Source organism: Sander lucioperca, chromosome 3 (assembly GCF_008315115.2).
Source record: "Sander lucioperca isolate FBNREF2018 chromosome 3, SLUC_FBN_1.2, whole genome shotgun sequence".
Lineage (NCBI taxonomy): Eukaryota > Metazoa > Chordata > Actinopteri > Perciformes > Percidae > Sander > Sander lucioperca.
Window position 1 is genome coordinate 27,395,251 of NC_050175.1, and position 23,233 is coordinate 27,418,483.

A 23,233-nucleotide genomic window follows, 5' to 3' on the forward strand; every position below is an offset into this window, starting at 1 on the left:
TTTCTGAGTTTGGTGTGGAATAACTTGACTGGCATACAGAGAGCCCTGACATCAGCACCATCACACATTTGGGATGAACTGGATCGCCGAGAGCGAGCCAGACCTTGCCACCCAACATTAGTACCCGACCTCACTAATGCTGTTGTGGCTAAATGGGACCAAATTCCTGCAGCCAGAATCCAAAATCTTGTGGAAAGCCTGACACCAGTAGAGTGGAGACTGTTACAGCTGTTTTGGTGTCCACATACTTTTGGCCATGTAGTAATGTGTGAAATATCATCATGGCTAAACTAGGAAGCGTTCATTTCAAAACCAATTATTTGATTTATAGTTATGGAATTGATAGAGAAAGGTTGAGTGGTTTGTCAAGTGATTTGTGTGTGTTGAGTATTTGAACCTGAACACACATGGACATGATTGCTGTCTGTCTTTCCACACACACACACTTTGCTTTTCTCTGACACACAAAACCACATTTTCACTCTTCCTGAGGACAATAGCTGTGCAGTGAGGTGAGACTGCAAGAGGAAAAGCATTTATCCTAGCGGAGTAGTGCTGATGACCCTCCCTGCTGGCTCTCTCTTGCTCTCTTTCTCCCTCAGGGATAACACAGGAAGCTTTTGTGTCGGCTGGACGGATTCGAGGGTGGGGTGGTGGTGGGGGTTTGCAGGGTTAGCGGCAGGCGGACTGCTGTCACACCACACACAGCTTTTTCAGGACACAGGCTGTACTTTTGACATGTGTCTACTGACATTACCCATGATGCCGCCCCTCCTCCGCCTCTCCCCTGGCTAGGGTTGTCTCCTGGCCTCACAAGGGTAATGGTGTGTGAGACAGGTCGAGAGAGGGAATGTGTGTGTGTGTGTGTGTGTGTGTGTGTGTGTGTGTGTGTGTGTGTGTGTGTGTGTGTGTGTGTGTGTGTGTGTGTGTGACACAGAGAGATGAACTCAGACAGAGAAACATGGTAGATACAGAGAGAAGAGCTTCTGCAGATGTAGATACAGCCTGTTTGCTATAGCAGTTTTTCTCACAAGCAGATCTTACTATAGTGTGTTTTAGATTTTAACTATATCTTTTCACGTGTAAGGCTTCAATAAATAAATAGTCTATAGGGAAAAAACTCATGGTAAAGCCTGTTTTTGTATACTCGACAAGTACAAACGCTCTTCGGTTGCTGTTTTTTTGACATCGCAATGGAAACGATATAGAAAAATAAATACATTGACATTTTTATAGCGTTTTCACGATATACAGTATATCCTCATATCACCAAGCCCTATAGTAACTTTGATACAACATGGATGCAACATCACTCAAGCAGTTTCTTGGTTTGTGTTGGTCTCTGCTTTGGTTGTGCCTTGTCATTGATTCTGTATATCACAGGCAGTAACTTGAGGCATAGCCGAGTAGTGCAGGGTGTCCAGTTTGTGTTCAGGATTGTATCTCTCCTTTTTGACAATACATCTGCTGGCTAATTGGACTGTAATCGCAGCATGAGCGTTGGTGGTTTACAGCAAATGGGATGAAGGTCAGCAACTCCAGTGGCAGAGTATGGCTCTCTGCTGGAAAACAGCTAATTGGTCAGATTTTGTTGGGTGCGAGTTGCTGCCCCAAGGTATTCAAATATGGACGGAGGCTGATATCGACAGGTGGACTGGTGTGGTGAAGCAGTATCTGAGCTTGAAGGCAATATTCTCGATTTACTAGTTGACCCTCACCTATGGCCAAGCGCTCTGCATGGTCAGTAAAAAAAGGAGATCTCTGGACTTTCATTCGAGCTCAGACATCCGGAAGATGACTGTGTCAAAAGCATCCAGCTGAGGTTGTTCAGGCATCTGATCAGGGTGTCTCCTGGTTGTCTCCCTGTGGAGGTATTCGGGGCACGTCCAACATGTCTGTCTGAGCTTACATGTGTTTTTGTGTGTATGTGCACACACCTTTCAGTCAAGAGAGCTTTCCAAGAGAATGCTAAGTTGAAGCTCAGAGTGAAAACCTCGCCAGAAATGAGATCTTGATAGTCTTTATCGGATGAAAAAACTTTATTAAGATTATAATAATAATAATAATAAGATTTATTCATAACATAGCTCATCGCTCCTGAGTAGCTACAATGTTTGTGTGTCTGAAGATATTTCTAATGATGCATGCCATGTATTCCTGGAAATTTATTATGCATGTTTTTATTACTATAACTAAAAGAAAATTAATATTTAAATAGATGCCAACCCATCCATCCTTTACAAAACATACCAGCATTAATCATCAGTGACAGAGTTGGCTGATTATTTGATTAGCCTTACTGACTAAATCCAGTCTTCAAAGCAGTATTATATTCAGTGTGGTGTTTTGACCGCTGCTTTGAATTCCTGTTGGTCGGAGTCTCCCTCCTCCGCTCTACTGCCACACTGAATGGGCAGTTTCCCCTTTCGCCTCTCACTTTGCATAAAGCCCATAGAAATCCCAGGAACAGGCTCACACTCATTTGCCTGTCACATTAACTTGGCACCTCACTTTCCTCTGGCTCTTTTAACCACTGTGACCCACACAAACAATTGACCTGTTCATACAGCACAAAGCCCTGTCAGGCTTCCGGCTTCATTTCACTTCTCCCTCTCTACAATGGCCTCCTCTAACCTTCCCTTCCTCTTCGTTTTTCCATTGTTTTTTTTTAGAGGTTACTTTATTTCCTTACTTAACTTAAATATAACAATATATGTTGTAAGTTTTAATGAAAGGAACATGCTTCAAAAATAAGGACTGTGTCTAGTTTTGAAACAGTAAACAAATCTCATTCATATCTAGAACAATTATGTTATATTTTTTTAAAGCACTTTTTAAAACAAAGCTACACAGGGCTTCATACAGAATATCTGAAATAAATCCAACTTTTTCTTATTTTTTTTTATTATTCTACGTTCCCAGAAATATGACGACATGAATAGAAAACTAATGTGTAGTATTCTATTTTTTTAAAAACTGGTATTTATATGTATTTGCACAAAGTACAGGTGCAAAGTAAAGACATGCATACATTTCGCACGTACATATTATTCTTAGAGATGAGCCCATCAACTTAATTTCAGTTGGTGTTTTTTATGTAACAGATCCTGGAACAGGTTACAGTTGAACTGCAGGATACGTAACGACTACAAGGAAAGACATATTTACCAACATCCAGGTAACACTGTGACTGAGATGTTACACACACACACACACACACACACACACACACACACACACACACACACACATGTTCTCCAAAGTAGATCCACACTTAAACTCACAATCACATCCACCATCTGATGTCATCAAGACAAACTCCAGAAAACTCACAAACATTCAATACATTCTTATTTATTGGCTTTATTTATTTATTAGCTATCAAAAAATAGAAAACAGAAGTTTAACCTGAGAGTGGCATAATTTAATAGTGATTTCGTATTATAGACATTAGACTATGATGGATTTAAATAAGTAGGCAAATTAACTTGTCTTGTGCAACTAGTACAATTTATTAAATGTAATGGCTATGCAACACGTGTAAATGTAGCTGGCAGTATTAGAGTTTAGATTCTCTGTACGAGCCAGAGCCCGAACTTTACCAATATTTCCCGACATTATCCTCGGGCTGGGCTGGGCCCTTGATCAAGCATTTGTGTTTTTTTAATCATTACTTTATTAGCCTAATTGGGTGGGTAGAAAGCTATGCCATAATCAGAAATATTATAGCCTATATTTGTAGGCCTAAGTAACAAATGTGTACAAAGTTGCACAAGTTAAGCTACAGAGTTACAAAATGTAACATGTGTCATGCGCACTTTGCGCAGCATCTCCTCCACTCGCATGCATCACACCGAGCATGCTGTGCTGTATTGTGTAGCTTAAGTGCAACATGGAGCTTGAAGATGTAGGCTAAAGAAAAAAAAGAAAAACAGGAGAATTAACTTTGAGCAAGTTTGGAGGAAAGTCGGAGGTATGGAACCATTTTAAACAAGTTGTGGGCAGTGACAACATATGTGTTGGCTTTGTCGAGTGCATTAAGTGCGGCACGCTGCTCGCCTATGACAGCAAAAAAAACGGGACTGCAATAAACAGACGCATGAAGCAGGCTTGCCATGGCAGAAAAGATGATAGTCAGCCTTCAATGTCCTCTTTTGTTACTTCCCCAAGCATACCCCGGAGGGCGAGGCAAGCCCACACAGAGAAGTGCGTTTCTTCATTTGGATCCATTTGCGATCCATTCCATTCTGAATAAACAAACAACGCAGTTTACATGCTTCGTCCTTGTTGCATTATTCATTAAGATAATTCTAAACAGATTTCTGTAGTTCAAACAACTCGGAATTGTAGTTGAGAACGTCAGTTATAATGGCCCACATATTAAAAAATTGTCGGGTTTAAATCAGGCTCGGGCTCATAATTCCAGTCAACGTCTCGGGTAGGGTCGGGCTTGATTTTTTGGGCCCGATCCAAGCTTTAGACAGTATACAGCACTATTTTAATAATCAATTAATAATCAAAAATGCTGAAAACATTGGCTGCTTCTTTCCTTTAAAATGTCCACATTTGCCCAGCCTTCTTTGGGTGTTTGGACTGCTGGTTGGACAAAAGAAGCAACTGAAGATGTAACATCTCTAGAAAACTTTGACATATATTTATTCTACTATTTTCTGACCTTTAATAACCCAAATGATTAATCACTGCAGATTAATCACATCTCATCATAATGAAAATAATCTTTAGTTGCAGTCCTAATGTAGACCAACTTCTAAAGATGTATTCCATTTTTCTTCTGAACATGGTTCTTTCTATAATTTAATACATCTCTGATGACGAATTAGATATTTTTTGAGCAGTCTGACCAAAAATGTGTGTTAGCAAACAAGTTAAGTTGCATGGGGATGATATGGAAAGCATCACATGATTATGTGAAAATTAACTGTATTTTTGGTAAACTCTTCATGTTTGACTGTACTGAACATCTGAGTTTCTCTTAAGTGGCACTTTTGATCTGTGATCCTAATTATCTCTGAGGACCTCCTCATTACAGCTCCAATTGATGGAGGAGGAAGGAAGTTTATAATCATGTTCAATTAGTGCTCCTTCACATTTTATCTGAGTCTTTCCACTGTGCTAATGACTTATTTGTACCAATGATTTGCTTTGCTGAGCTTGTTAACCCTCGTGTTCACCTTGGCAGTTTAAGCAATTGCTGTGAGAAGTATTTCACAGTTTCTCTTTTTACAGCTCCCATGAAATAAACAAGTTTTTTTTCTGTTGTTACTTTGTGTCTCTGAGCCGCTGTTCTGCTATGACCGTTTATCACTTACTGTATATCACAAGATACATTTTTAACTATAACTGTGTACTCATTACTCAACATGTCTGTTGAGACACCAGTTTGTAAATGTTCAGATTGATTGATTGACTGATGCAGGTTATTCCCTCATATCTTTATCAAAAATTAACCCATTCGTCTCGATATAAAGTTCCCAAATCTTCCTAATGAGACATCCTGGGGATGGAACGGCTGTGTGTCACAACGGCTGCTGGGGACGCGCGACAATAACGGGACGGTTGTGATTAGGAAGACTACGGGAAACAAAACGCCACACGCGTCCTGTGTTGTTTGACCCATCCACCACCCCGACCAGCCTCCCTACGCGGATTTTCAGCTTTTTATACTACTCCCTACCATTTTCGTGCTGTGACCACGAAATATGCTTCCCATTGAAATACATTACTTCACATTTTCGTGCTGGCCACCACGAAAAAAACGAGAAAAACATCCCCGTAAACACTTACCAATAGATTAAATAACGTGACCATTTCACGAACTGCCATGAGACTGGGCTGCATGCAAAAAAGCTGCACAGCATTCGAATGTCGAATTAAAAATTCAAATGTCAATGTTATGAATGAAGCTTTGAACTATTTGGTACAGCCCTAATAGAGTTGCATCAACACTTCCCAAAAATTTAAGGTTTGTATTCATCAGAGATCCACTGGATTGCATTATACTGTCTATCTGTTTTTCTGGCCACCCCTGTATAAATAGTCATTGATGACATACTTGATATTCAATATACAGTCAGGGTGCTGTTAGCTTGCTACAGGAAGCCTGCTCCACTGTTTTTTTTTTTTTTTTTTCCTGAATCCTTTCAAATCCCCCTCCATCCTCCCAGACAAATAATGTAGAGTTTATGCATTGTTCTCACCAGTCTGTGTGATCAAAGACCAAGGGGAAGGCTTTTATAACAGTAAAAGCGTTGCATTATACATAACTATAAAAACACACACAGAGCCCTTCTCTAATTTGAGCCCCTGATCCTGAGTGGGCTCTTGTGTCCAGCAGAGACTGATGAAAGCGTCTCATCTTGAGGACAGGTCAGAAGATGGAGGGAAGCCTGAATGCTATCAAAGGGACCAAAATGACCTCTGGGAGCTGAAGCACCAGCGCTCTCTGCCTCTACGCAAGCTCCCTTTAATCTCTCACTGCTTTCCGCAAGCACTTGGTTATCCAGGGAGTGAGGGAAAAAGGAAAAGAGCTTCTCATTTTTTTAAATCTCATTTCAAAAAAGTACTGCACCCTCATACACTCCTCTCCGTTTTTCTTCAGGCTACTTGGTTCAGCCCAATCGATGTGGATACACAGAGAAGACAGATGTGGAGGGGTGTAACTGACGAAAATGGGATGGAAGTGGAAGATGAAAACATAAAAGGCCTGTCTCGGTGAGAAAGGGGAGAAAAAGGCTCATCGTGTTGCCCTCCATTTCTTCTCACAGTGCTATAAAAGAGAGATGAAATTGGAAGGCTGTCAGGTAAAAGGAGAGTAAAACCTTTGCCTCCCTGCTGAAATGGACTGAGTAGAGAAATGGAGAAGAGAGAGGCAAAGCACCCTGCTTCACTTCTCCTTCACAGTAAAAGCTCTTAACTGTCAAGAGAACAAAAATATCTTGCATCAGGATTTTACAGGCCAAGTCTTTCAAAATGGTTAGAAGCTTTTTACACTGAAAATCAGCTTTTAGCAGACGTCAAGAGAAAATGTTTTTTGTGAATTGGGTGAAATGTTTGTTTTTTTTTTATGGAAAATGAGACATGCTTAGATATGTTTTATTTAAACTAGTTAGGGCCCGAGCGCCAACAGCGGCGAAGGCCCTATTGAAACAGAAGGAATTATTATTATTACGGCAAATTAATTGGCTTTTTGAGGGGCTTAACATATTCAAAAACTCACCAAAATTGGCAGATGCATCAATCCTGGTGAAAATGTATTTTAAGGGTTTCGGGAATAGGCGCACAAAAATGGCTCGCTAGCGCCCCCTACACTGTTAAAAAAATTGAGCCCCTGCAGTGCGTTTAACGTAGACTCACGAAACTTGGTACACATATGTAGCATGTCAAGACGTACAAAAAAGCTCATTGGAGCCATACCCTAAACCCAACAGGAAGTCCACCATTTTGAATTGAAAGTTCGAAATTAGTGCGATTTTCCACATCGTACTTTAACGAACTCCTCCTAGAGATTTCATCCGATCAACTTCAAATTTGGTCTGTGCCATCTTAAGACATTAAAGATGAAAAGTTATTAAAAGAAAAACTTTTCGTCATAGGGCATGTCCGTTGCGGGGCGGCCATTTTGTGTATTTCGCCATCAAAACAGGAAGTGGGTGTAACTCGAGTGTACATTGTCCAACTGGCTCGAAACTTTTCAGGATTCATAACACTCCAACTCTGAGGACATTTACCGGACAAAATTGACTCAAAGTCATAGCACCCCCTAGTGGCAACAGGAAGTAGGCCCAAAACTATACGTGCTATACTTTAACAAACTCCTCCTAGAGATTTCATCCGATGGACTTCAAATGTGGTCTGTACCATCTCAACACCTTAAAGATGAAAAGTTATTAAAAGAAAAACTTTTCGTCAGACGGTGTGGGCGTGGCATGGCGGCCATTTTGAGTGTTTAGCGATGAACAAAGAAGTTGTTGTAACTTGAGTGTACGTTGTTGTATCTGCCCGAAATTTCTTACGATTGACAAGGTTCCAGCCTGAGGACATCTACAGGCCAAAATTGACTTTTGGTCATAGCGTCCCCCGCTGGCAACAGGAAATGCGCCTTATATGACAAACATCATCCGATTTACATGACGCCCACTTACTCAGGCCACGCCTCCTTTCATAACATTTGAACCGTTTAAGGTAGAGTCTTGTGTGAGGTGTCATTGAGCTCATTTGTATTTTTTGGTAAAACGTCTACATTTAGGAAAACATCAAAACACATAAGAAACATATATCTTGACGTTCAATGCATGTCACGGTAAAACAATTTTGTTAAGGTGTTATGATACTTACATGCCCCATATGTGCACTGAAACATCCTGTTCATACTGGCTGTGAGATTCCCTCCAATGTTATTTCAATGTACGTAATGCTGGACAAATTCCTCTTTTTATGCAAAAAATTGCATCCCAAAGTTTAACCAAAAGTAATTTGAGGCTTCAGCAGTTGCCATTAGTCAGATTAAGTGATTCTCTTCCAAAGTCTTCACACTTTTTGTTACTCTGTCAACGTGCAGCTCAGAGAGAAGACTCTGTCTAGGGAAACAAGCAGACATAAAAAGGAATTTTGCACTGAAATGACCAAATCTCTGGAAGATACCCACTTCACATTTCGAAGCTTCACATTTTCTTCATTTTCTTTTCTTCTTTCTTCTTGAACTTAAAAATGATATGTTTACACAAAATGAGGACTGTGAATTTTGTCCCCCATTTCTTACATTATGACTGAACCACATCTGTAAAGGTACCTTTTCGACAGCCAAACAAACGCAACTAGCCTGGGAAAACCCTGACAAACTTCTGGCAAATTTGAGATTTGCTCTGCAAGTCAGTCTGGCCAAGAGCCCATTCAAGCCCATTTCCTATTTTTCCAAATCGAGGCACGATCACAACCGTTGAGGCGGGCTTTACACGACGACGGCAAGCAGCTTTTCGTTGATGATCAGCAATGATGATGCTGATCGTTGGTCTGATTGGTTGAATGACTATCCAATTGCACAGAGGCATTTGAGCAGCGTCCGTTGGTGACGCCCCTTTGGAAATGGGCTGTGAATGAAGCTTGCCCAGACCCACTCTGTTACAACTGAGAAGGGTCTGGTGTCAACCAGGCTAAAACACAACCTCTTGCTGGTCTAGAACTAAGAACCTCTTATGTTAGGGGCTGTCTAGAGTCTAGACTTGAAATCGAAGCAGTAGTGGTCTGTGTATGCAGTTTATTAATCTCATATCCCATGCACACAAAAACCAGGCGCGTGCACCTGATATGAGTGAACAGCATCAATGAGCAGAAAAGTATCTCTCAAAGTAGCATTTCTGCTCTGCATGAACAAATGTGGTCCTGTTAGCATGGATCTATGACGAGCGTGAGCTCAACACTCGGTCATTGTCAAGTTGACTTTTGACACCTTGGAGGCGTGGAAGGAAAGCATAAACGTATACAGATGTTTACAGTGACGTAATGATGTGGCTCTCTAGCCCCTAGAAAAGCAAACCGGTTCTTAAAAGGTTTCGTAACTTGAACCAACAGTAAACGGGCACTAGCATCGGCCCAGAACTAGAACTAGGTTAGTATTGGTGGAAAGGGGGTAACACAGAATCCAAACCTTGATCCACTTGTATGTACAAAAGTGCTACATGTATGCATGCATCGCTTAGCCATATGTACAGAGCACTTCAGCCCACACAGTTAGATGAAATGCATGGCAAAGAAATCTCCCCATATTGCATCCCTCACCACCCTGTCTCCCCTCTCTCTCTCACACACACAGTCAGAAATCACAGCCTTACAGCCAGCACCCCCACAGTTGTGAAAATGAATGCACTCACCACCTGTGGTGGGAGCAGAACAAGAGAGTGGGAAAGGACATAGGAGAGGAAGACGGAAAAGACATAGCAACTGTTCAGGGTGGTGAGTCAGATTCACAGACACTCACATTAATAGTATATACCATGAGTAATCTATGGCTTACTTGACACGCTTGTGCTTGACAAAATACATAACAGAAAAAGCCAAAAGTTGCCATTTCATAATCATGTGCTGGCCATTATTGCCATGTTTTTATTTTATTCTCAAATCCTGTTTCACAATCATCACTGGTATCAGCACAAAGCCACGAATTCCCAAAGTAGTTTGTCATTTTCTGAGGTGTGTGTGTGTGGGAGTGTGTGAAATGTGAGTGTGACTGCTGAATGTGTCTCTGCTGGTTCTGTGATTCAAGTGAGGCAACAGAGTTGTGTGTGTGTGTGTGTGTGTGTGTGTGTGTGTGTGTGTGTGTGTGTGTGTGTGTGTGCGCGCGCATGCTGTGGCAAGACACACAGGTCCTGAGCTGTGTGTGTCTCATCCCTTCCACCACTACTCCTGTCAGCAGGCCTGAAACCACAAACCATCCCGTCTGGAAACAAAGCCATTAACTGTCAACAACCGTCTCGGTCTCTCTCACACATTTTTACTTCAGTCTAGACCTCCTCTCTCTGTCACACTTCTCTTGTTTCATATCAGTGTGTGCGTTACAAGTATATTACAAGCTTTTGTGTCACAACCATGACGTTTGACAGTTCCCATTACCAAAAATTACACCTACAATAACTACTTGATTTCCCTCTCAGCAGTGGCATTTGGTCCCTGTTGTTTTTCATAACCATCCCATTTTATTGTGTGAGTTTACAGTCTGAACACCAAACTAGACTGGTAATATATGCAGTAAAGTGCCAGGCTGGTGTTTAGATGGTGTTTGATCAAATATTTACACTGGTGGATAAATGGAGTATTTTGAGTTGACTCATGACCGATTTTTTGGTAGCACCTGTAAGATGGTTATCAAAAAGGAAGCGCATAACAATCGCTGAAAAATGTGTTAAAACTCTGCAGCAAACTTGTTAATCAACTCACAGTCAGTGTGGTATTTTAGCTGAAGGCCATAATAGTAAAACACTGACATTTTACTGCGCATTGAGTACTTTTATTTTGATTCTTCAAGTAAATGTTGCTGATAATACTTATATACAGTACATTTACTTGAGTTAAGGTTTAAATACATGATTTTTATTTGGAGTATTTCCACAGTGTGGTATTATTACTTTTACTCAAGTAAAGGAACTGATTGCTTCCACCACTTAGATGCTAGCTGATTAGCTTACTAGCGGTAGTGCTAACTGTTGCGTTAGGGGCCATCACATGAACTAAATACAACTTTCCCAGCCTGCAATATGTATTTGTTTTGACTCATAAACTGACATTTCAATTCATCTTCCATCTAAACTTAACAAAGCATATATTTCATGCTGTGTTTTCCTTTTTAAACAGAGATTAACATGGAATTCCAGAACTCACCCAACAAGATTTGGCCTCAGACGCTGCACTGGTCACACTGAGGTGAGCCTCACTCAGACTAACTCCTGAACTTTTATAAGATTGGAGAGAGTTATTATGAAAATCAAGGTTCAAGGTTCTTTATTGATCATGTGCACAACAATAACAAAAGCATTCGTTGGCAATCAAAATAACACACCTCAGGCACCTCCAACAATGCTCATTAAATAACTAATGAGAAAATCACACAAGAAAAAGCCCAATCTAAATCTGAGATTAAATAAAAAGTTAAATATAGGGCTAAAATATGAACAAATAAATATAAATTAGGTAATATAATTAGTGTTGACAGTATATTAAAACTGAATGTAAAAAGGAATGTCAGCCCCTGCTTTAAGTTTGACCAGAGATGGTTTAGAACCGAGATGCCCCAACTCAGAGTAATTTCCTGTATCTGCGTCATGTGGGTTTCATTACTGCTATGTCTCTTCACAGTAGGAGATGAGCGGCAGGTCCTGAGTGTATTGATTCCAATGGGAGAAGTGAACATGAACACAGATTATGACTGATTCTTTCGCCCCATAGTTACCAAAGTAAATATTGCACCCATTTATCACAAGCCAAATATCTCCCAAACATTCTCACACTAAAATGGCAGTTTTCAGATGGAGAAATCGGGAGAAAACTTTGTTCGAGACCTCTTTCTGTGTCAGGAACAAACTCTCGCGAGATCTAGCAACACAATTAAACATCAACTAACATTCGTGAACGCCCTAACAATTTTCGTAATGCTAAATGTGGCTTTTAGCTGTTTAATGTTAGCAAAAGAAAATATTAACTAGAAAATGTATGTCCTGCAGAAAGTGCTTTTGAATGCTAAAAAAAGCTAAATTGCTAAAGCTAAACATGGATTGCTGGCTTAAATGCATAGGAAGAAGGTAAAGTAGCGAGAATAGTTGAAAAAGTGGGAATGGTTTAAATTTGTATACATTTCAATGAAATGTTAAATAACACCAATAATGTATGAAACAAAAGTTGAATATTTCATGCTGCTAAATCAGCATTCACACAATAATAAAGAATCAGATAACGCTAATGTGAGTGCTGCTGAATCAGCATTGACGCAATAAGAATATGATTAAGTATGACAAATAATTGTGCCAAAGCAAGCTGCTATTGCAGCACATCTGCACACATAAATAAAGTCATAAAAAAAGTCATAGTATAGTTTGACGAAAAAAGTCATAGTATAGTATGTCGAAAAAAGTAATAAAAAGTCATAGTATAGTATGTCGAAAAAAATGATAAAAGGTTATAGTGTAGTGTGTTGAAAATGGTCATAGTATATAGTATGACAAAGAATTTGCTAAAAAAAAGTCATAGTATAGCATGTCGAAAAGTCACAGTAAAGTATGTCGAAAAAGTGGTAAAAAGTCATAGTATAGTATGTCGAAAAAAGTGATAAAAAGTCATAGTGTGTCGAAAAACAATGATAAAAAGTAATAGTATAGTATGTCGAAAATAGCCATAGTATAGTATGTTGAAAAAAGTGATAAAAAGTCACAGTATAGCACGTCAAAAATAGTCATAGTATATAGGATGTTGAATGAAGTGATAAAAAAGCCATAGTATAGAATGTCGGAAAAAAAAAGTGATAAAAAATTCACAGTATAGTTTGTCGAAAAAAGTGATAAAAAAAGCCCTAGTATAGTATGTCGAAGAAAGTGATAAAAAAGCCATAGTATAATATGTCGAAGAAAGTGATAGAAAAGCCATTGTATAGTATGTCGAAAAAAAACATTCTATAGTATGTCGGAAAAAGTGATAAAAAAGCCATAGAATAGTATGTTGAAAAAAGTCATAGTATATGTCGAAAAAAGTCATAGTGTAGTTTGTCGAAAAAAGTGATTAAAAAGCCATAGTATAGTATGTTGAAAAAAGCCATTCTATAGTATGTTGGAAAAAGTGATAAAAAAGCCAAAGTATAGTATGTTGAAAAAAGTGATAAAAAGCCGTAGTATAGTATGTTGCAAATAGTCATGATATAGTATGTTGAAAAAAGTCATAAAAAAGTCATAATATAGTATGTTGAAAAAAGTCATGAAAGTTATAGTATGTGCAAAAAGGCATATAAAAGCCATAATATGACAAAAAATTGGACATATATGTTTATAATTGGTGCTTTTACGTTTCTCAGAGGTGTTCAGTGTCTTGCTGAGGGACACTTTATCATGCAACTGTCAACCTTGTGGTTAAAGGAAAACATGCTCTGCTTCCTGAGCCACATCAGCCCAATGTTTAACCGCTGTACTAATAGTAAATGTAAATGTAAATGTAAAGGCATAATAATATCTTGGTATTGTATGTAGAAAATAGTCATAGTATAGTAAGTCAGAAACAAGTAATAGTATAGTATGTTGAAAAAAGTGATAAAAAAGCCATAGTATAGTATGTCGAAAAACCCAATAGTATTGTATTTAAAAAAAAAAAAAGCCATAACATTGTATTTAAAAAAAAAAAATAAAATCCATAGTATAGTATGTTGAAAAAAGTGATAAAAAAGTAGGGCTGTCAGCATTAACGCGTTAATCGCGATGCGATTAAGGGCAGAGCATAACGCGTTCATTTTTTTAAAATGCATTAATCGCATGCCGGCTTCACTCGGCTTTGCGTCGTGCCTAACAGGCTACTATTTTGACCCTTTGCAGCACCGTTACTTATCATCAAGCTGCCACTTCCTCGTAACACATCCTGCTGCTGCAGGCTGCAGGGATGATGGAGAAAGACACAACAATAACTCTGAATGGAGCTTTTTATTTTCCAAAACTCCCGAACGGCTCGTAGACAAGTCGAAAGCCATATGCACATTGTGCAGAGCTACCACCTACGAGCTAAGCATATAGTTCAGTTAACGTGATGCTACCCGCTAGCATGCTACCAGTATTTTGGAGAGTGCTACTTGCCGACCTGTGGATGAAACCAAATCCCAAAAAAATTACTACAGCTCTTACGAAACGGGTGGCAACGTTGCCACCCGTTTTGCAAGAGCTGTAGTAATTTTTTTGTAGTAATTTTTTTGTATAATTGGTGCTTTTACGTTTCTCAGAGATGTTCAGTGTCTTGCTGAGGGACACTTTATCATGCAGACAGGAGGAGGTGGGGATTAAACTGTCAACCTTGTGGTTAAAGGAAAACATGCTCTGCTTCCTGAGTCACCACAGCCCAATGTTTAACCGCTGTACTAATAGTATAACATGTAAAGGCATAATAATATATTATTGTATCTAGAAAATAGTCATAGTACAGTAAGTCAGAAACAAGTAATAGAATAGTATGTCGAAAAATGTGATAAAAAAAGCCATAATATAGTATGTTCAAAAAAGCCATAATCTAGTATGTTGAATAAAGTGATTAAAAAGCCATAGTATAGTATGTCGAAAAAAGTCAGAAACAACAAAACATAGTATGTCAGAAATAAATAATAGTATAGTATGTCGAAAAAAAACATAAAAAAGCCATAGTATATATTGTATGTCGAAAAAAAGTCATAGTATAGTATTTCGAAAAAGTCATTGTATTGCATGTCGATAAAAAGTCATAATATAGTATGTTGAAAAAGTCATAGTATGTCGGAAAAGTCAGAAAAGTTATAGTAATTGCAAAAAGGCATATAAAAGCCATAGTATGACAAAAATGGGATATACAGTGGGGAGAACAAGTATTTGATACACTGCCGATTTTGCAGGTTTTCCCACTTACAAAGCATGTAGAAGTATGTAATTTTTATCATAGGTACTCTTCAACTGTGAGTGATGGAATCTAAAACAAAAATCCAGAAAATCACATTGTATGATTTTTAAGTAATTAATTTGCATTTTATTGCATGCCATAAGTATTTGATACATCAGAAAAGCAGAACTTAATATTTGCTACAGAAACCTTTGTTTGCAATTACAGAGATCATACATTTCCTGTAGTTCTTGACCAGGTTTGCACACACTGCAGCAGGGATTTTGGCCCACTCCTCCATACAGACCTTCTCCAGATCCTTCAGGTTTCGGGGCTGTCGCTGGGCAATACGGACTTTTAGCTCCCTCCAAAGATTTTCTATTGGGTTCAGGTCTGGAGACTGGCTAGGCCACTCCAGGACCTTGAGATGCTTCTTACAGAGCCACTCCTTAGTTGCTCTGGCTGTGTGTTTCGGGTCGTTGTCATGCTGGAAGACCCAGCAACGACCCATCTTCAATGCTCTTACTGAGGGAAGGAGGTTGTTGGCCAAGATCTCGCAATACATGGCCCCATCCATCCTCCCCTCAATACGGTGCAGTCGTCCTGTCCCCTTTGCAGAAAAGCATCCCCAAAGAATGATGTTTCCACCTCCATGCTTCACGGTTGGGATGGTGTTCTTGGGGTTGTATAGAAAATAGTCATAGTATAGTAAGTCAGAAACAAGTAATAGTATAGTATGTTGAAAAAAGTGATAAAAAAGCCATAGTATAGTATGTCAAAAACAGTCATGAAAGTTATAGTATAGTATGTGCAAAAAGCCATATATGACAAAAAATGGGACATATATGTTTATAATTGGTGCTTTTACGTTTCTCAAAAAAGTCAGTATAGTATGTCAGAAAAAGTGATAAAAAAGCCATTCTATAGTATGTCGAAAAAAGGGATAAAAAAGCCATAGTATAGTATGTCGAAAAACGGCATAGTATACTATGTTTAAAAAAAAGCCATAGTATAGTATGAAATAGAGATGCACCGATTGACCGGCTGGTGACCAGAATTGGCCCATTTTCACATCATCGGCCATGACCGGCGACCTGCCAGTCAGTCTGACATATGCAGATTTTATGCCGGTCAAATTCACTCGGTATATTCACATAGTATGGTATGTCGAAAAATGCCATAGTATAGTATTTAAAAAAAAAAAGCCATAGTATAGTATGTCGAAAAACGCCATAGTATAGTATGTCGAAGAAAGTGATAAAAAAAGTCATTGTATAGTATGTTGAAAAAAAGTCATAGTAGTATGTTGAAAAAAGTCACAATAGTTATAGTATAGTATGTGCAAAAAGGCATATAAAAATCATAATGTGACAAAACATGGGACATATATGTTTATAATTGGTGCTTTTACGTTTCTCAGAGGTGTTCAGTGTCTTGCTGAGGGACACTTTATCATGCAGACAGGAGGAGGTGGGGATTGAACTGTCAACCTTGTGGTTAAAGGAAAACATGCTCTGCTTCCTGAGTCACCACAGCCCAATGTTTAACCGCTGTACTAATAGTATAACATGTAAAGGCATAATAATATAGTATTGTATCTAGAAAATAGTCATAGTACAGTAAGTCAGAAACAAGTAATAGAATAGTATGTCGAAAAATGTGATAAAAAAAGCCATAATATAGTATGTTCAAAAAAGCCATAATCTAGTATGTTGAATAAAGTGATTAAAAAGCCATAGTATAATATGTCGAAAAAAGTGATAAAAAAGCCATGCTATAGTATGTCGAAAAAAGTCAGAAACAACAAAACATAGTATGTCAGAAATAAATAATAGTATAGTATGTTGAAAAAAACATAAAAAAGCCATAGTATATATTGTATGTCGAAAAAAAAGTCATAGTATAGTATTTCGAAAAAGTCAAAGGGACACTTTATCATGCAGACAGGAGGAGGTGGGGATTGAACTGTCAACCTTGTGGTTAAATTAAAACATGCTCTACTTCCTGAGCCACATCAGCCCAATGTTTAACTCCTGTATTAATATAACATGTAAAGGCATAATAATATATTGGTATTGTATCTTGAAAATAGTCATAGTATAGTAAGTCAGAAACAAGTAATAGTATAGTATGTCGAAAAAAGTGACAAAAAAAAGCCATAGTATGTCAAAAAAGTCATAGCGTAGTATGTTGGAAACAGTCATAGTATAATGTCGAAAAAAGTGATAAAAAAGTCAGTGTAGTATGTCGAAAAAATAAGAAAAAGTCATATTATAGTATATTGCAAATAATCATAATATACCATGTCGAAAAAAAGTGATAAAAAGTCATAGTATAGTATGTCAAAGTAAGTCTGGAAGAACCTGTAAACCACACAAAGTCTAAGTCACGCAATATACACCCATTAAACGCAGAAAAAGCCTGAAAGAAGCACTAAACTTAAACAGTGATACCACATGAAAACTGTAAAAGATATCAAAAAGCTGAATCATTTTGTAATAGCTGAAGGTTTTGTGAATAGTTTAAAGTTTGAATGACATCTGTAGGTAAGTATGTTGGAGGAGTAGCATTTCGAAGTTGAAGATTTAATACTGCTCCATTGACTTTCAATGTAAAAAGAAAAAAGCTTAATTTTAAAAAGTATAAATGGTAGAAAACAGTTGCATACAATCACAAATGTCCTTAAAGAGCTGAACATTTTGAAATTTTTTGTAGCTCAGTGTAAATAGGACATGATCTCAGTGTCCTAAATGGTAGCTGTTGTATTAACACCTGATGAAATGTCAGTAGGTCAATCACAAGGAAATAGGCCATTCTACAAAAACTGTTTTATTGATTTATTAACAACTGTACATTTCTTTTCAGCACTGACAGCATTAGCTACATACTTTGGTGTGATTCAGAGGGACTGGCGCATTTGGCCCCTTATTTTCTTGTAGGAAATGCTGACAGGAGCACAGTGTACAAACCAGAATTATTTATTGTTGTCTTAATGTCAACATAGGAGACGTGATTCACAAATTTTTGTTTACATTTAAGTGCTGTTCCTTCCGTCCCTATGAGCATTTACATGTCTCTCTGCCAACAATATTCCAGGAATAGTGATAAAATACAAAGGGCAGAAGGATTCCAAAAATGTTTGAGTTTAGTCTGAAGCCAAGAATTCAATGGTGCAATTCAACATCCATATTACGTCAAGTTAACTAAAAGTACATTTTATTCAGTTTGTGCCTGCTGCAGTGCTTCTGCTGCCAACTGAGGTCCAAGGGTTAGGCTAAACATTAAACATTCCCCATCGCCCATAATCTAACAAGGTAAAACAAATAGGGAGAAAGATAACAGACAGAGCAGTACACTTTAAAAAAAAAAGTCTCTTTATATATATGAATTAAATTTACATCCATCTCTTTTCCTGAATCAGTGTCCCGCTCCATCCCACAGTGGTCCAAACCAGCAGAGGCTCTGCTGGAGTCAGAGGACTCTTCGTTTTCATCGTTCGGTAAGAGCACTGTGACAAAAGGCCATTTAAAATCTCCACAAAACGTCTTACTTACAAGTTTCATGCTCCTCTTTGATTTCTGAAAAGGTCAGTCTGGAGAATGTGCTTTAAGAAAATCAAAATTGTTAAAAAGTTCTAATCTATGTTCTGCTCTCCCACTCAAGTATCATGGCATAAGACAGAGTGGGCCAAAAAAAATCATCACAAGTACACCCAGGACATGAAAATATATATATTTTTATAATATATATAAAATGTCTTATTTAATCCGATATATACACTTTTCACAAGATGTCTGGAGGAACGAGGTTCTCAGAAATGAAGCGCTGCTTCATCGGGTTACACCCAAATATTCAAGGAAAAACAGGAACAAATTCTGAAGTCACAAAAAAATGTGTAACCCAAAAAAATCAACCCTCCGAAACAAAAAGGACAGAAAAATTTCTTTCCAGCACAAGCATCCTTGGGCCAACAGCTCTATCGATTTCCGCCAGGTGAGACTGCCAAATCTGTAGTTTGTCTCATCGTGTTGTAGTCCACAGTCGGTCGGGGAAAGTAAAAGTTCCATCAGAAGTGAGAGCAGAAGCCTCCTTTCTCTCTAGTAGATTACTTCGTAGACGGTGGCCTTCTTGTCACCGGATCCTGTCACGATGTATTTGTCATCTGCTGAGATGTCACAGCTCAGGACGGAGGACGACTCCTTTGACTGTGGAAGTAAGAAGGGGGGTACAAGTTCTCAGTTATTTGTGGTCTTTACTTAGTAGTTTGTTCTTCTTGAGCCTATCTGAAAGATGCTTAATTAACCTACTATTCATTGGTGGACAGGAATGTGTATTTATTCAGAATTCGGTATAATTACTGTTGAATTAGCTTGAATACTGTCTAATTAATTAGGTTTTTTCTCAGCACACGCAGAACATAAATTCTAACTGTTCAGTGGTACAGTTGTTGTCTACTAACGCAAATAAGAAACCAGAACATGTTAGAACCTCTTTCTAAAAGGTCCAGTTAGTAACGGCGACACTAACTTGCACAGGAAAAAAAAAAAAAAAAAGATTTCTCTGTCAAAAATCTTGAACTGCACTGCTGGCTCTAATGGATTGATTTAATTGTGTGTCTGTGTTTACCTGGAATATGCTGGCACCATAAGGAGTCCTCCATGCATTCAGCAGATTGTCCTTCCCTGTGCTCACAAACCATTTACCTGCAAACAGAGAACAGAGATTTGCATTATATCCTCCAGCCCACAACAACAGCTAATACACAGCTCTGTAATAACCTTATCAATAGACATAAAATGCACATAATAAAGAAGACTTTCACCATTTCCACTCTGGTAATTATTTAAATCACCCTCTGATTAATTACCCACTGACTAGTTGGGTAATTCTTTAATTAGTGGCAGTGAGAGCTCTGAGGCAGTGAGCATCATTTGAATTAACCAGTTCTGCGTTGGCAGTGATATGAGACTGTGCTGTGGGGGGTCTCGTGAGGAGAAATGAATACTGACATTTTGGGGGGTTTGGGGGGGGGGGGGGAAGATGCGATAGTGAAACCTCATTTGTCTGAGCCTTAAAGTTGACACCAGCTGGTCTGCCCAGCAGGCACTGTGATCTGAACTGAAAAAGCAATGACAAATTTAATGAGCATATTTGTAAAATACAGCTTCCTTGGGAATGCACAAGCCTTTTGTATGTGCAATTTAGACTGTACAGCAAGCGTCCATCTGACGTTTCAAATGAATTCTTCTCACAAATAACCAGCACTTATCAGGAGCTCAGATAAAAAATGCTCTAGAGTAAAACCAAACAGCATTTTGATTGCACCCTACAAGTCACTGGATGTTTGAATAATTTCAGCATCTACATAAGCGGTCTCCAACACAACCCACCAGTAACCAACTGCAGCAGCTATATGTCCAGTTGAATACTGATACTACAGCTAATACTCATCTAGACTGTAAAAATCAGACCAGACATGACTCAAGGATCTGGTTTCTAACTTTGACAAAATCAAAATGATTTTGTCAAGACAAAAACTAGAGAAACACTGCGAGGGCATGCCTCGGCAAAGGTCTGCACTCTCAGAGTGCCCTTCTAGTTTATTCATATATATGTGATATATGGGTGTAGTTAAACCCCAGAAATACTACCAAGGATATGACCTCCATGTCATCCGAATAGGTCTACCTAAAATCAAGTTTAAAAGACTGGTGTCAATTTTTTTTTTGCCTGATGTGGCCATGACTCTGAGATCCCCGGTCATGATGTCATCAAAATATTACCCAAAAAAAAAATCATCCACTGAATTTCAACACCAAATTTAATGGCAGTCAGCCAGAGTTGCTCTTGACCACACTATCCCTAACTAAAGATTAAACCCTTAAATCATCTAGCTATTGAATACCTAAATATTATTTGTTATTCCCTATAGGTCTGTGTTAAGGAGCCTGCTACTTACCACAGTAGGCGAACTTGAGTGAGAGGACACAGCTTTCGTGCAGGTGCAGCTGGTATTTGTCCGGCTTGGTGTGGTGAAGCACCTCCACGTTGCTGCTCTCCATGCCCACAGCCAACCATTCTCCAGTGGGACAGTAGCCCAGCGAAAAGATCTGCAACAGGGAGACAACACAGTTGGATCAAAAGTCATCAGCAAAAAGTAAACACTGAGAGCCCTATCTTGCACCCGGCGCAGCGCAAAGTCCGACGCAAGTCTTTTTGCTAGTTTAAGACCGACGCAGTTGTCAATTTCCCGTCCAGCGGCCACGTCGTTTAAATAGCAAATGCACCTGTGTTCAGGTGCATTCTTGGTGTATTGCTATCTTGAGTCAGCGGGAAGTGATCGCGCCATTGACCAACAAAAACCTGGTCTGAAGTCAATAGCGCAGCATTTCATTGTTATTTTAACAGCGCATTAGTAAAATGTGCCTAGGTTCGTCCACAGCGTGCGCACACTATGCTTGTTACACACACACACAGGGACGCACAGCAGCACACACACAAGCACACAAAAGATTACGAATAAAAATATTACGGTGCAAATCCAATATCATAATAGCAATGCGCCAAGGTACAAATGCGCCTGGCTTTTAAAGGGAATGGGAGATGACACTGATTGGTTTATTGCATGTTACGCCCAAAACACACCTATGAATTAATGAAGACACTAAGTACAACCCTTTTGAACCCGGCGCACGGACCCTTTTTTCCGCTGTCAAATTAGCAAAAGTGGATTTGGACACGCCCTAAACGCACCTACGCTGTGTGCTTGGATCGTTAAAATAGGGCCCTGAATGCATTCATCTGTAGATGCATTTGTTTTAGACAGGCTTCTCTCTACCTGTGAGGTAAAGTCGTGTTGCTGGAGCTGTCGTCCCTCTCTCAGATCCCAGGAGCGAACAGTGTTGTCAAGCCCTCCGGTCCACAGTTTGGTCCCGTCGTGGGAGATGTCGATACAGCTGGCTCCATCTGTGTGGCCCTGGAACTGCCTGGAACACCACAAGACACCAAGCAAAGTCAGGAACAGAGGACAAAGCCTTCCCAACTCTAACAATAAGGCTGCCTTGTGTTGGTGGCCAACTATTTTATTCTTCAAACACAATGAGCTGTGTATTAAAGAATGCTTGTAGCACACATCCAAAGTGAGTCAATTGAGTCTTTCAGTATGTGCTCAAAGCAAACCATATTGGTAAACATACAAAGTACTGACCTAACGAGGGTCTGGTTATGGAGGTCCCACACAGCGATGTTTCCATCCGAGCAGCAGGAGAAGCAGACCTTGGCGTCAGGGCTTATGGCCAGTGCGTAGCAGGCCGGAGCAGAGGAAGTGAGCTCGGCCTTTATGCGCGGCGTCTGTGAGGCCAGGTCCCAGATGGTCAACGTGCTGGCTTCGCCACCCACTATCAGGGTGCGGCCGTCAGGCAACAGCTTGCAGGAGCGGATGTAATTGTCCCTGTTCTGGAACAGAAACAAGTATCGTCACGATATTGATGTAATTGATCTGTAAACGTGAAATATAATAATAGTAATACATTTTTATTTGATGCCGCCTTTCAGGACACCCACAGTTACCTTACAGTAGATAAAAACACACTCATACAAACAATGCTCTGAAATATCTATGTAAACAGGGTGATTTGAGGTTAAGAACAAACTCAATTACAATTCTAAATGAGTAAAAAGGGATTAGCAGCATACATCACTGGGTCCACGTCAAGACCATTTCTACTTAAACTCAAGAGGAGCTTTTCTTTGACAGGTGAAGTTTTCAGGCTGCTGCCGTCTCTTTTGTGTTATAGTGAAGATGTGGATGTCAGCTTTAACAAGAGATGTCGGGAGAGAGTGGGGCTGCAGCTGTTGGCCAGGCTCCAAGAGAGCAGGAAGACAGATCAATAGGACTGTGAAAGCTCTTGCTCGAATTAAAACAGCACCCCGATGGCTTTATAAGACCCAATTGCACTCTGGACGCACCTTAACGGTGTTGGAGGCCATATGAGTTGAACGGCATGAAGCTGCAGTATCAAAATGAGAAATGGGAGGCAGTTGGGAGGAAGTAATAAGCTGGGTAATGGCAGACAGGGTTGGCCAATCAGAACATCATTACTCAGCAGGCTTTTTTTCTCACCAAGGATTATTT

General features: G+C 39.3%; 1 protein-coding gene and 1 long non-coding RNA gene across 12 annotated transcripts in view; one reads left to right on the forward strand and one right to left on the reverse strand.

Moving 5' to 3' along the window:
* The first annotated feature begins 6,625 nt into the window (after positions 1 to 6,625).
* On the forward strand, positions 6,626 to 11,422 carry LOC116043503. Its single transcript, XR_004103490.1, has 3 exons — positions 6,626 to 6,732; positions 9,830 to 9,969; positions 11,365 to 11,422. It is a non-coding gene; the product is annotated as an uncharacterized LOC116043503 (long non-coding RNA).
* A 6,493-nt stretch (positions 11,423 to 17,915) lies between these two features.
* The window catches only part of tle3b (TLE family member 3, transcriptional corepressor b), a 35,600-nt gene continuing 30,282 nt past the window's right edge, over positions 17,916 to 23,233 (reverse strand). For all 11 annotated transcript variants that reach the window (XM_031290208.2, XM_031290204.2, XM_031290203.2 and 8 more), the window contains 5 exons: positions 22,307 to 22,554; positions 21,938 to 22,085; positions 21,059 to 21,209; positions 19,726 to 19,802; positions 17,916 to 19,304 (listed from right to left, as the gene is read on the reverse strand). In XM_031290208.2, the coding sequence (XP_031146068.1) occupies positions 19,197 to 19,304; positions 19,726 to 19,802; positions 21,059 to 21,209; positions 21,938 to 22,085; positions 22,307 to 22,554 (732 nt within the window). In that variant the 3' untranslated portion in view covers positions 17,916 to 19,196. The remainder of the gene's footprint in view (positions 19,305 to 19,725; positions 19,803 to 21,058; positions 21,210 to 21,937; positions 22,086 to 22,306; positions 22,555 to 23,233) is intronic.